This window comes from Mytilus edulis, chromosome 4, assembly GCF_963676685.1.
Source record: "Mytilus edulis chromosome 4, xbMytEdul2.2, whole genome shotgun sequence".
NCBI classification, from domain to species: Eukaryota; Metazoa; Mollusca; class Bivalvia; order Mytilida; family Mytilidae; genus Mytilus; species Mytilus edulis.
The window spans coordinates 99,811,446-99,826,589 of record NC_092347.1 but is presented as its reverse complement, the minus strand read 5'-3'; the positions used below and the strand labels follow the sequence as shown (position 1 = coordinate 99,826,589).

The window sequence follows — 15,144 nt, the reverse complement described above, 5'->3', positions numbered from 1 at the left end:
ATATCGGGTTTCCTAGAAAGGTAAGGAGATTCTGTTCAACGTGAGGCACCTGTCGTGTTATTCGCGAAATTACAAACCGAGTGATTTGGTTTTATGTGGAAGTTAACATTCGAGTAAAAGATGAAGGTATTATGGTTACAACAACTGGAACATGTTCGTTTTCATATGTGAAACAGATATTCCAAAAATAGAAATAGATTAGAGAATTCAATTGATTAAAAGTAAAAGATTGATGTTCGTATATATGTTCAAATGATCATTAACGCTAAAAAAAATCGGAGAATTCTTATTTTATAGTATTGATGCTTTGTCGCTTAACCGAGCCCCCTCCCCTAATTTCCTGTGACTTAAGTGTGAGTTGATTTCAAATGTGACTCAAACTCTACCTCAAGAAGTGACTCAAATTCAAAGTGGTAATTAGAACTCTGCCTTTAAATGTGACTCAAACTCGAAGTCCAACTCGAAATTCAATGCTAACTAGAACTTTAATTCTAAGCATAACTTGAATTCGAAAACTAACTCAAATTTTAACTCAAACAGTAATCCGAACTTTAATTTAAACACTAATTAGATGATGGCCACACGCATTCAAGGCACATACAACATGGAAATCTATCTAAAAATAGAACAGGTTTTTCCGAATTGGTCACGTGGTTTTACCTCATCAAGTAATAGGATAACCACATCAAAGAATGACAGGACCGCATCAAAGAATGACAAGACCACATCAAATAATGAAACAAACACATTAACATGATTAAGTAGTGTAAAATAGTCAAATTTTGAAACATCATTACGTTCTGTTAAAACCAACTGTTTTAAAGAATAGACAAATCATCATTACGAAATAACAAAACCACATCATGTAATGAAACAACTACATTACGTTATGTCACATACACCTCAAGTAATGTTAAAACCTGATTGACTAATGACACAACTATATCAAATCAATACGAAACCAGATCGTGTAATATCGAATTATCATTAAGTAATGACTATTCCATATAGAGTTATATTAAAACATCATTACGTAATGTCAAAACCATATTAAGTAATGACAAAATATCATGAAGTAATAATAAAACAACATAAAGTAAGATCAGAGTTCCACATAAGACAGCTGTGGCGTTCCATATATATCCTTTCCTCTCTAATGACATATACTGCCTTTTTATCGTATGTTTTATTGTTTTCAGAAAAATGCGTTTAATTTCAACCTAAAGAAACTGCCAACTTTTAATTTTAAATGTTCATTCGAGGATGGTATTATATTTATGTCTACACCATTCCAATGATTCTTGGTAATGTGTGTATCTAAAATAATTACGAGCAGAGCATGAAATTGAACAAAACTTATTTAATTTTAATTTTAATACGACTACACAAAACCGTAAAGTAAGGGGTACCCAAGAAACGTGCTAAAATACAAAAATGTGACCTAAGAAATTTTTTTTACGACCAGAGGGGAAATTAAATATAGACATTTTTCTATCATTTAAAACAATTTCCAGCCGTGTGTTATTCCGGATCATTTTACTTATTAATAAAGCGTCTTCTTCGAAGTCAGTTGCAGTACTAACACTACTGTCTCAAATTAAGGTAAAGGTCGGCGCCAGTTAAAAAGTTAAAAGGCCCTGCATGACCTATTTGATTTTTCTGATAAGCTTGTTGATGGGGTTTATAATGTTTCTCGTTTTATATAGATTTAACGGTTGGTTTTTCCTATTTCTATTGTTTTACACTAGTCGTTTTGGTGCCATTTATAGCTTGTTGTTCGTTGAGAGCAAATGATAAGTGTTGAATGTCGTACTTTAACTTATTACTGTTTACTTTTTAAACTTTGTGATTTGGATAGATAGTTGTTTAATTGGTACTCATACCACATCTTCTTAGTTATATACAAAAAATCTTTAAAACAATGTACTGAATTATTCTATTAACAATTAAATCGCGAGATAATGTTAACGTTGCTGAAGTGTCTATTGCCTTCATTTTCTTTTGAAATTTGTAATGACAACGTCTTAAAGAGTACACCGTGTTTCTATAAAGTGGATTAAATGTTGTTGACAAAGGATTGGGATCAAGATTTATAAACAAAAAATCTGATTACAAATTCAGTTGAATGTCGATGAAAATTCGTTTCATTTGCATTCCTTCAAAGGAGTGTAGAAAGCAAATGTAATTGTTTAATTTCAACGATTTATATCGGATGGTTTCAGTTTTACTATCGATGCTGAACCTTTTAATACATTGTCAATAGATCATTCCAAGTTAAAACAATAATTTAACGACTTCCGACAAGTCTTGAAAGCAAACGCTATCAAACTGCTTATATTATAGGAATTATTTGAGATGAAGCTCGATTGCAGCGGCAAATAAAGGATAGAAAACGAAATTGCTGACGTTTTTAAATAGCATTCATAATAGTTTTGTTTGCGATTTTTAAGTTTCATTTGTAAATAGGCATTATGTCAGGATTTAAAAGTATGTTTTATATTATATAAAGCAAATTGTTTTTTTTTATTTTTTATTTGAAGATGAATGATAAACTAGATGACAATCAATTATGAAGCAGGAAATTAAAAAAACAAAATCATTTTTAATATAAAACGTGGTTCGGTTTTGTTCAATAACTGGTGCGGTTATTGCATGTTCCACGATAATCACAGTTCTCGATATTTTGCAGAAACAACAACATCATCTGCGATTATCCGTTGTGCATTCATTTGATTTGCTTTTATAACATCAGCATACATACTTCCAGCTTGAATTTCACCTGCATTAATGTCACTTACGGCTTGTATTTCTCCAGCATCGACATCACTTCCAGCCTGTATTTCATCTGCATCAATATCACTCCTTCTTATCACTGCGTTTTGGTTGTCAATACTGTCTTCGTCGTCATAGTACTCGTATTCTGAGTCTGAATCAGACCATGAATCATCCCAAAGATCCTCTAACTCTTTTTCCTTTGATGTTATGTGTTTGTGTTCTATTTTATTTTGTGATATGTGCATTTGTTGCGAAAAATTAGGCCCAGTTTTAAAAGATAGTGCTGATGCGGGATATTTAAACTTATGCTTAGAATACGTCTTTTCAATAGGAGCTAATATGTGTGGCTTTGATCCAGAGACCATGAGCCTAGACAGTGTTGTGGGTGATATCTGTCGAGATGGAAAGTAATGTCTTCTTAGTCGATATGAATCTCTTAATTGTTGGTCAGCGTTGTTTGCTATGGTTTGCCTCCTATTCCCAGATCTCCAACTTGCAAATTTAAATTGACTTCCTGGTTCTTTTTTATTGAACGAGAATGAAGCTTGTTGTGGTGAATTTTTATTACTATAAGGGTGACGGTTCATTGCTGTATTTCTGTGACCGTTTTGTTTTACAATAACATCGTCTGCTACAATTTTAGTGGCTTTTACATTATTTGATTTAAATTCGGCAGATAACATACTTTTCTTATTTCGTGGCGGAATACGTTGAAATTCAGATAATCTGATTGACATTGTTTTGAGCGATCCAATATTATTGGGAGACACTTCTTCTTGTTGTTGTTTTGGAGGATATGATTTGTTAGGATTGCTCAGCTGGTTATACGTCTTGGCCAAAAACGGATGGTGCTGAACGAAATAAATAGCAAGGTCGTTGTTATATCTATTCAAGGACTTAAGTGTTTGAATCAACACACCTTTTAACGTATCAATGAACTTGTTTCCGGAATCCCTGCTGTCAGCGTTGTACATATTGGAATTACTCTTAGTAAGCAAACTGTGGTTCTTGAGTTCGTGTCTTCTGATTTGATCTGTTGCTGTATAACCTAATAAGTAGAAATAATCTAGTAAATAATTCTTTGCATTATTAGAACTTGTAACTAGTAATTTAATCCGGATACGTTTGGAAATTTCAGAACTCCCTTGTGTTTTTCACAAACACAAGTTGTGTAATTGGATTCCTGTTAACAAGAATGAAGTGTAAATTATTGTCGTTCCTAGAATTCTTTCATGGGGATAAAACCCATACTAAAAAAGGAGTCATTACGAGAAGTATACGTACGTATGGTTGGCTTTTGGTTGTTAAATCCGATGCCTTTTTAAAGGAGAGTTCCAAGCTTTTTGTACAATAACAAAGACCAATAGCAAGATTACATCAACGGATCCGTTACTAACTGGATACAGTGCACATGTTCTGCTCTTACCAAGCATTCGCTCATTTTCAACTATAATTATTATTTTATGTAATCTCGGTTTTGAAAAAAAAATCTTTAATACCAAGAACTATTTTCCACAGAACGTTAAAACGTAAAGAAATCATTAAAGAAGACTGATTAAGGAGAAATTGTAAAGCCCTATTCACACTTCAAACAAAGCATATTCGTGATGTGTCATCAACATCAGAGAAAGGTCAATTTTCTAAGTTGAATATGAGAAGCAACTTCAGGTTTTAATCATAGTTACTATTGGCGTTCACTGATAGGTTTCTTCATACTGGTTCATAATGGGTTTTTTTTCTAATTACTTTTGTTCGTAAAAAGGTAAATAATTTGCTACTTTCAGTTTTAAAAAATCGATGTCAAAGAGTAATTCAATTTATAAGTCAAGTGTGATTATCGTTTGTTTATGTGGTTCATTAGTGTTTCTTGTTTTTTATATAGATAAACCCGGTAATTTTTCATTTTGAATGGTTTGCACTAGTCGTTGTGGGCTCTAACTAGTTTGCTGTTCGGTGTGAGTCAAGGCTCCGTGTTTAAGGCCGTACTTTGACTTACAAGAGTTTGCATTATACTACTCGTGACTTGGACGGAGAGTTGTCTCATTGGCACTCAGACCACTTCTTCAAATTGCTTCACATTTGGAACCGGTCGTGTCGCGACGTATAAATACAAGTCCACAGATAAGTTTATTTGGGTAAAGAAGAAATTATTATGGCTTCGACGATTAGAACATATCTGAAATCATCTGACAGATGATGATGACGGATGACTTTTTATAACATCCAGTGGTGATGTGTATTAGACCGACAGGCTAAGCCAAATTTTTAAAGTGTTACTTGACAAGGTTTGTATACGCTGGTAGTCATGAATTCATTCCCAGGCACAATATTCTAGCACTTAGCCCTGGTTTTTGCTCTTGCAAATAAATTATCACTGTTGTAGAAAATGTCTATTTCCAAGTCTGGTTTGAAAAGGTTGTGTTTCGAGCTCCTGACAACCTGCACTCTATCATATTACCATGAGAACGAAGGGATGGTTCAAACTGTGAAAGGGTATTTTGTCTATTCAATGATTGGTACGCTTTCGTAGAAAAATAAGATAAAATTGAGAATGGAAATGGGGAATGTGTCAAATAAACAACAACCCGACCAATAGAGAAGACAACAGCAGAAGGTCACCAACATGTCTTCAATGCAGCGAAAAATTCTATCATATTACCACGAAACCACCGGGATGGTTCAAACTGTGAAAGGGTATTTTGTCTATTCAATGATTGGTAAGCTTTCGTAGAAAAATAAGATAAAATTGAGAATGAAAATTGGGAATGTGTCACAGAGACAAAAACCCGACCATAGAGAAGCCAACAGCAGAAGGTCACCAACAGGTCTTCAATGCAGCGAGAAATTCCCGCACCCGGAGGCTGTGCTTCAGCCGGACCCTAAATAAATATATATACTAGTTCAGTGATAATGAACGCCATACTACACTCCAAATTGTACAAAAGAAACTAAAATTAAAAATAATACAAGACTAACAAAGGCCAGAGGCTCCTGACTTGGGACAGGCGCAATAACGTGGCGGGGTTAAACATGTTTATGAGTTCTCAACCCTCTCCCTATACCTCTAGCCAATGCAGAAAAGTAAACGCATAACAATACGCATATTAAAATTCAGTTCAAGAGAAGTCCGAGTCTGATTTTAAACATGATGTTACCTTTGTGGTACGGTTATATAATTTCTTACCCTTTACAAAAGTTAAGACAATAAATTAGGTGCGACATTACTACTGTAGATCTCGTTTCTTTGTGGAAAAAGATTGATTTTTTAACTTTCTTCCATACCACATGTATTTTTTGGAACGACCTAAATATTGTTTGTGTGTTATCGAATGAGGATATGTGCAATACAAGTACTAACTTTGCCGCACTCTGTCAATAAGATGAAGCATGCACGTAACCTTACTTTTTATGTCGTTTATTTATATTAACATATTATTAACACGAGTTGTTAAACCCATTTTAATATTTCAAAAATTGCAGTTTGTACACGAGGAACCATACCTAAAAAATACAGGAAGACGAAAACCATTAAGACAAATACAAAATATCATTGTCACGAAACCAAACCAAACGAACCAACATTGTATGAAAACCAAAGCAACATTTCATGACAACCAAAGCAACATATCGTGAAAACATGAGTCAGACGTATATAATAAAGAACTGAAATTGAATAGGAATGCGTGAAACCATTCCGACAATACATATCAACAGAAATTTCTTTTTAACCGTCACAAAAAAAGAATATTTGAAATATACTCACATACTTGAGAAATAAGCACAGCAATTATTAACGTGAATCTCTTCATTTTTTAAATATCCTATATACACAAATATTATTATTTACAAGATTTAAGTGTAAAATACAATGTTATCATTAAACACAACGTAATTTACATGTGATGAACAGGCATATGCTAATTAGCTATTATGTTTCTGTATATTTTTTGCATAATTAAATGCCTCAGGGTGACATTAAATCGTCTATATAAGATAAGAAGATGTGGTTTAATTACAAATGAGATAACTATCCACCAACAATGAGTAAAACACATACCGCATATTCGGCTTGAAAGTCCCCGGTATAAAAATGTAAAACACTTCAAACGAATGAAATAACTACTTATTTATAACAAACAGCCTACAAAAACCCCATATAACTAAAGGAGGGACGAAAGATACCAAAGGGACAGTCAAACTCATAAATCTAAAATAAACTGACAACGCCATGGCTAAAAATGAAAACGACAAACAGACAAACAATAGTACACCTGACACAACATAGAAAACTAAAGAATAAACAACAAAAATCCCACCAAAAACTAGGGGTTACCTCAGGTGCTCCGGAAGGGGAGGCGGATCCTGCTCCACATGTGGCACCCGTCGTGTTGCTAATGTGATAAAAAAAATCCGGTAAATAGTCTTATTCGGTAGGTCACATTCATGAAAAGGAAGGAGATTGTAGTTACGACGCAAGGAACATATCCGATATCATTTGTGAAACGGTTATTCCATAACGGTCAACCAGCTCGTGATGGCGTCCGTCAAATTTACGAAGGGATGATTTCAACTTCACCATTTGGAACTCTTGGTTTAATAGCTTCCTTGTGAGCAGCAACCCTATATCAAGAAATGCAGGCACGGGAATATCGTATCAATTGGGAGATATATACCCCGTGTGCAGGTGCTGCATTAAGATATAGGCTCCTAACGTAGGACTGTCACATCAAAAAATTTGGCGAGGTTAAACATGTTTCTGGCACCTGGAACATTGATTTACCTAAACACTTACAATTGCAAATGGCGTACCGGAATAAAAGATTTGTACGAGACCTTTTTCCAATGCTATAACATCTTCAAATATATTGTTTTTTACTTTAATCATGCATGGGATGCTCTTTTAGATGAGATGCGAGGCTCTAATGTATTTACATCCAATTAAGGGGGAGAGAGTGTGGTAGAATAGATTAAATACAATAATTATTTTTCCCTTGTCCACCTCCTAATTACATGTTAATCAGGAACCTGATGTTCAATGGTTGTAGTTTGTTGATATGGTTCATTTGTGCGTCTCATTTCTCGTTCTCGGTTCTATATATATAAAGTGCGATGGTACTCTAAAGTGCGATGGTCACGCTAAAGTGCGATGGTCTACGCTAAAGTACGATGGTGTATCACGCTAAAGTGCGATGCCTGTTTGTTCGCTAAAGTACGATGGTTTATCACGCTAAAGTGCGATGGACTAAAAGGGTAATGTTAAAGGGCATAAAGTATTATAGAACACGGATTTAAAAAATAGTTTTCTTGCGAAAGCTAGTACAAGGTTTTATGACATTTTTGATAGGCTTTATAATTAGTCTTAAGTGATCATTGTTTTAAATTAAGAAGAACGACCACGTAATACAGTTGGGTGCAGACCAAGCATTACATAAAGTAAACGCAAGTTAACGCGGCGTGCACATATTTCGTTAGTTAACTTTAAATTTCGCGTTTACTAGTAAACGCCCGTTTACTTCATTTACGTTAACGCGGTCAAAATGGAAATTTCTAATGTCTACTCGAGTAAACGCGCGTTTACTCTGTGTCCGTTTAGTCAGTAGTAAACGGCCGTTTACTTCAGATTTCACTGTTTACTACAAACAGTAAACGGGCGTTTACTTTATTATACAAAATTGGAAGACACGCCTTTTTCGCGTTAACACGAAGTAAACGCCCGTTTACTCTTTACAAAATTAGAAGACGCGCGGTTTTTGCGTTAACGCGGAGGTAAACGCGAAAGTAAACGCCCGTTTACTATTTATGTCTACTAAAATTTCGGAGTTAACGCAGAGTTAACGCGGCGTTTACATGAAGTGCACGCGAGTAAACGCCGCGTTAACTTTTAAGGCCCGTTTACATGTAATGCTTGGTCTGCACCCAACTGTAATTGCTAAAATGGTAATTTAGGTGTGACAAAAATCTATATATCCTGTATATGTTTTTTTTTAATTCAGGCCGGTATCACATAGTTGGATAATTGGTGTAGCTTGCCGTTCACACAGTCTATCACTAATGTGAACATCTCCTCTCAAAGTCGACATTGTAAATTACAAATACAAAATTCGTTCTAATTTTTTAGCAGACAATTTATGATTTACGCATGGAAACGTAACGTACCTTTATTTTACCGACTTTACTTTTCATTAAAATCAATATTTGAACGGGGACGGCAAAGTAAACTGCAACAAAAACAATGATTTCAATGTATCCGTTAGATTCAAATAGAAAAAGGATAAAGGATATTTATGCGTATACTTTTGTATATGTATAGTAAGATGGTCGACTGCAGGACAAAAGTCCTTCTTCTAGCACCGAAAAAAACCCACATTTTAAGCCGACAAAATACAGTTATCATGTTTAATGTGAGTTAGTCATGGACATTTGCTTTAAAGTTGTTAATCAAATATTCTACATTTATCTTTCGGCATGCTCATTTTTTGTTTGTATAAAAGACTGTATAAAAGACTGTTCATGTCATAATCCATAGTACGTTTATTACGTCTATACTTTCGCGGACCATCGCACTTTAACGTGTGTAGGCATCGTACTTTAGCGTAGACCATCGCACTTTAGCGGGACCATCGTACTTTAGCGTCCCCATCGCACTTTAGAGTCCTACATATATACAGATCGTCTTATTTGTGAATTGTCGAATTGTATCCTCTCAGAAAAATAAGAATTTGATTCGGTGAACATTCACATGACTGGAGATTCATAGTTTGTTGGTACTTTGATTTGTATCTTCTTAAATGATAATTGTGATTTGAACACTGCAAACTATTTTTGTATCTGGCATATTTTCGGAAATCAAATTATTAGTTTCGAAAACATAATATTGCTACATTATAAAGGAACAATGGAAATGATAATTGATTGAGCATTACATGAATATGTACGAGGATTAGCGACAATTCAAAACGTCCATAATCAAATGGCAAAATCAAAAGCTCAAACACATTAAACGAATGGATAAAAACTGTTGGCTTTATAGCTAGCTAAACCTCTGACTTGTATGACAACCACATTAAATTCCATTATAATGATAACCATGTGTGAACACAAAAAACAGATATTATAGGTAAACAATTCAAAATTGGTAGCTTCAAGCTGCCGTTGGTTTTGTATATTTCTATCATTTTGTCAATCTGTCGACAAACTTGCAAAAGTCTACTATCCCATCAATACAACTCAAGCAGATTGCGGTTGTAGCTCATTAGTCCCGCGATGAAGATTTAGAAATTTAAAACAACTATACTACTACTAGTACAAGTTCTGACATTTTATTGCTGAAAGAATTGAAGCAATTTAAAAATGCGTTTAAAGAACTTCATGAGGGAGCTATGAATAAATATCTCTTAGTCATGTGAACATGTATTAGTTATGCCATTGTTTTAGAAGAGCAAATAGTATCATGGAATATTTTTCACATTATCTAATTAGACAACAGCTGTATACGAATGATAGGTATGACAGTCATAAAAAGTAATAACCTATTTATTTACCAGTATGTGTATACGTCGTGTAAAGTTGAAATTTTATACAGGTTATAACATGTACAAAATTGCAAGTGGTACACGACATATACATATTGTATTTTATTTTGTGTTGCGATTTATTGGCTCATATAGTTAGAAAAAACTCTCACATGGTGTGGAGAACGACCTTTTTGTTTTTTCTTGTGATTGGGCTAATTCAAAAGTAAAATTTGTCGCCATACTCTACATTCAAGATTAAAATCTATGTTTCATGGTTGATAAGATGAATGAGATAACACAGGTAAAAACTCAATGTCTTCAGTCAGATTAGGTCATGACAAGTCTGATTGTATATTATGTCTCTGTTCAAATTTACGCTTAAGTTTATAGTTGACAAATATGATGAAATATTTAGAATTATGTGCAAAAGTCTGACGACAAAATAAAAGATGAAAGGATGTTCTACAACAAAAGAGGGACGACAGTTACCAGAGGGACAGTCAAAATCATAGATTGAAAATAAACTGACAACGCCATCGTTAAAAATAAAAAGACAAACAGACAAATAATAGTATAGAAGACACAACATATAAATCTAATGACTAAGCAACACGAACCCCACCAAAACCTGGGGGTGATCTCAGGTGCTCTGGAAGGGTAAGCAGATCCTGCTCCACATGTGGTACCCGTCGTGTTGCTTATATGATACACTAATTTTACATGCACGAATAAACACTTTAAGATAATCTGAAATCAAGTGTACACACTCAAAAAGAGAGTTGAAAGATACCATAGGAACATTCAAACTCATAAGTTGAAATAAAGTTCAGATACTGAGACGAGCAATTTATTAAGAATCAGTAGGGTCAGGAATGTGACTTTACTTTCTTTTCCCTTGAAACAGGAGTGGCAATTTTATTGATGATACTTTTGAATTTAAGTTTGTTTAAAGTAAAAAAGGATCGAAATGGCAATTTCTTAGAATTAATATAAATACAATGTATTACAAATAAAGATGACAATGTAACTTTAATTACATTTTATGGTCCAAATATTGATACCTCAAAATTTTACGACAAAATCGGTGAAACAATTTAGGAATTTAATAATAATCAGACTGTCATTGCGACAGCAGATCGTCATTTAGAGCAAAACAAGACCTTTAACACAACGTTGTCAGTATAATTGATGATATTCGACTGTCATACATGTAAGAGGTTTAGCTAATCCACCATTTTATACTTAGAGAAATGTCTGTGCCAAGACACGAATATCAGTCAGTTGTTATACATTCGCTAGATGTGTTACGTTTGGTTTTTCCATTTGATTGGGGACTTTCATTTTGAATTTTTTAGGGAGATGAGTATTTTTTTAATTTACTTTTTACCGAAAACTTAGTTATCCAAAAGCGGGAGAAAAAAATTCTGGATATGAAGAAAATTCTCAAATTAAAAGAGGGGAAAGGATATGAGAGGGACAATAAAAATCATTGAAATCAACTGACAACGCCGGGGCTAATAGTTGAAAAAAGACAAACAATTTTAAATAATACACAAGCCACAACATACAAAACTAAAGGCTGGACAACTTAATTGTATAATATCTTTAGAGAACTAGATCAAAAAGGTATAAGGTTATACTTTGATTAAAGCAAAACCTATAAAACAGATCAGACTAGCCTTTTTTTCTTTTTTTTTTTTTTTGTTGTTGCTTTTAAAGCTTTGTGGGACAATTATTCCAACTACTATTGCAATATTTTTAAAATCTGCAAATGATCAAAAGACAGGTAAAATGTTTTAAAAGATAAAAATAAACAATATCTCATCACAGGAAAAGTAGTCCTTAATCTAATCCTTAGTATATAGACTGCCAATTTACATAACTAAATAATCAATTATAGAATATGGGGACAAAATTTTTTTTCTACAAAACTAAACTTATACAAAACAATAAATGTATGTTCTGTACGAACTCGATAGAAACAATAGAACACATATTCTGGACATGTCCAACCATATTTGAGGTTTGGGAAGAAGTTGATAGATTTACAAACATGAATAAATATTGACGGATGATCTGACACAGTTTTACAAGCATGAATTGATATTGGAAGATGATCTGAAACAGTTTTACAAGCATGAATATATATTGGAGGAGGATCTGACACAATTTTACAAGCATAAATATATATTGGAGGATGATCTGACACAGTTTTACTAGCATGCATAGATATTGGACGATGATCTGAAACAGTTTTACTAGCATGAATATATATTGGAGCTGATCTTACACAGTTCTACAAGCATGAATAGATATTGGAGGATAACCTGACACAGGTTTACAAGCCAAGCATGAATAGATATTGGAGGATGATCTCACACAGTTTTACAAGCATGAATAGATATTGGAAAATGGTCTGACACAGTTTTACAAGCATGAATATATATTGGCGGATGATGATCTGACACAGTCTTTCAAGCATGACTAGATATTGGAGGCTGATCTGACACAGTTTTACAAGCATGAATAGATATTGGAGGATGATTTGACACAGTTTTACAAGCATGAATTGATAATGAAGGATGATCTGAAACAGTTTTACAAGCATGAATAGATATTGAAAGATGATCGGACACAGTTTTACAAGCATGAATATATATTGGAGGATGATCTGATACAGTTTTACAAGCATAAATATATATTGGAGGATGATCTAAAACAGTTTTACAACATTAAAAGATATTGGAGGATGATCTGAAACAGTTTGACAAGCATGAATAGATTTTGGAGGATGATCTGAAACAGTTTTACTAGCATGAATATATATTGGAGCTGATCTTACACAGTTCTACAAGCATGAATAGATATTGGAGGATGACCTGACACAGGTTTACAAGCCAAGCATGAATAGATATTGGAGGATGATCTCACACAGTTTTACAAGCATGAATAGATATTGGAAAATGATCTGACGCAGTTTTACAAGAATGAATATATATTGGCGGATGATGATCTGACACAGTCTTTCAAGCATGACTAGATATTGGAGGCTGATCTGACACAGTTTTACAAGCATGAATAGATATTGGAGGATGATTTGACACAGTTTTACAAGCATGAATTGATAATGAAGGATGATCTGAAACAGTTTTACAAGCATGAATAGATATTGAGAGATGATCTGACACAGTTTTCCAAGTATGAATATATATTGGAGGATGATCTGACACAGTTTTACAAGCATAAATATATATTGGAGGATGATCTTAAACAGTTTTACAAGCATGAAAATATATTGGAGGATGATCTGAAACAGTTTGACAAGCATGAATAGATTTTGGAGGATGATCTGATACAGTTTTACAAGCATGAATAGATATTGGAGCATGATTTGAATTAAGGCAACAGTAGTATACCGCTATTCGAAAGTTATAAATCAATTGAGATAAAACAAATCCGGGTAACAAACTAAAACTAAAGGAAACACATTACATATAAGAGGAAAACAACACAACAACAGAAATACTAAAGTGCATAAAAAAAACAAACGTCAATGCAACATACATAGAAACTAACTATAAGATAAAAATTGCCATTTTTCTGACTTGGTACAGGATATTTTAAGAAATAAATGGTGAGTTGAACCTTGTTTTGTGGCTAGCAAAACCTCCCTTATAGTTTTTCAAGCATGAATAGATATTGGAGGATGATCCGAAAGCAGTTTACAAGCATGAATAGATATTAAAGGATGATACAAAACAAGTTTACAAGCATCTTTTAGGTCATACTCAAATGAAGGGATAATATTTGCAATCGGCTGTGAAGGAAACATTCTGTGAAGGTCAACCGACCCGTGATGGTGTCCGTAAAAATTGAATTAGCTTTCAGTACTATATGTTACTTTTAGATCGGTTCATTAAGTGTACTACTCTGTGTTTTTTGGTGTGGTTTTTTTTTGTCCACACCAATTTGATGACTTATACGATTTCCAATTACAAAAAACAATTTGTTTTATGTTGTGTTGTAATACCATTGTTCAATGTAGATAAACTTATCATAGATACCAGGAGTAAAATTTGTACACCAGACGCGTGTTTAGACTACAAAAGACTAATCAATGACGCTCAAATCAAATAATCAAATGGGAGTTTGAACACCCACATACATGCATATTTAACCCGAAATTCTATTCATGTACATTCCGTTAAAATTCTGTTATTCAGTGAAGGTTGTTGGTTGCGTTATGCTATATGTGCGCTTAGTTCATTATTTTGCCATGACTCTTATTAAGGCTCGTCACCAAAGGATTTTCTTTATGAAATAAAAAGTGATAATGATAGACTACAGATGGCAAATGATACTCAAAGTAGGTACAACTACAACAGATCACATCCATGTCTAGATAAAGAAATATAACAAGTAAAACTTTTGATGTTATCGTTATAGGTCATCTGAAAGTGACGGGATAAAAATCAGAAAATCAAGCGTATGAACACAAAATCTGTGTCAGAACCGATATCCCAAAAGGCTTACATTGATACTTTAGTAATGTAATAACCCTAATCCTATCTCAAAGTTTGTGATTATGAATTTGACAGTCAATGCCCTTTCAAGTTTCATTAACTTTCTCTAGTTACTATATCTTTTACATTTAAGTCAGATTTCAGGCCATAAATCATCAAACATAACAAGTGTGACAATACCTAATTCTATTAAACAAATTGCCTTGTTTAACCTCATTCACACCTTATCATGTTAAGAGTAAGAGAAATGAAGGTGACAACCTGTCAGTGAAGTTATAAAAAAACATTAAATATATATATACACTTTTACTAAATAAATAGAATACAAATAC

General features: G+C 33.6%; 1 protein-coding gene across 1 annotated transcript; it reads right to left on the bottom strand.

Moving 5' to 3' along the window:
* Window positions 1–1,340: 1,340 nt before the first annotated feature.
* Window positions 1,341–6,698, bottom strand: LOC139521261 (uncharacterized). The gene is made up of 2 exons (XM_071314730.1): window positions 6,539–6,698; window positions 1,341–3,823 (listed from the first exon to the last, which is right to left on the bottom strand). The coding sequence occupies exons 1-2, from the start codon at window positions 6,582–6,584 to the stop codon at window positions 2,667–2,669; spliced, it is 1,203 nt and encodes a 400-aa protein (XP_071170831.1). The 5' UTR covers window positions 6,585–6,698; the 3' UTR covers window positions 1,341–2,666.
* Between the last annotated feature and the right edge of the window lie 8,446 nt (window positions 6,699–15,144).

What these genes read in the sequence shown, in the direction of transcription:
- LOC139521261 (XM_071314730.1), bottom strand. Translation starts at nt 6,584, where the DNA reads ATGAAGAGATTCACGTTAATAATTGCTGTGCTTATTTCTCAAGTAT. An exon ending in TGTGCTTATTTCTCAAGTAT is followed by an intron (nt 3,824 to 6,538) that starts GTGAGTATATTT and finishes TCTACTTATTAG; the next exon opens with GTTATACAGCAACAGATCAA.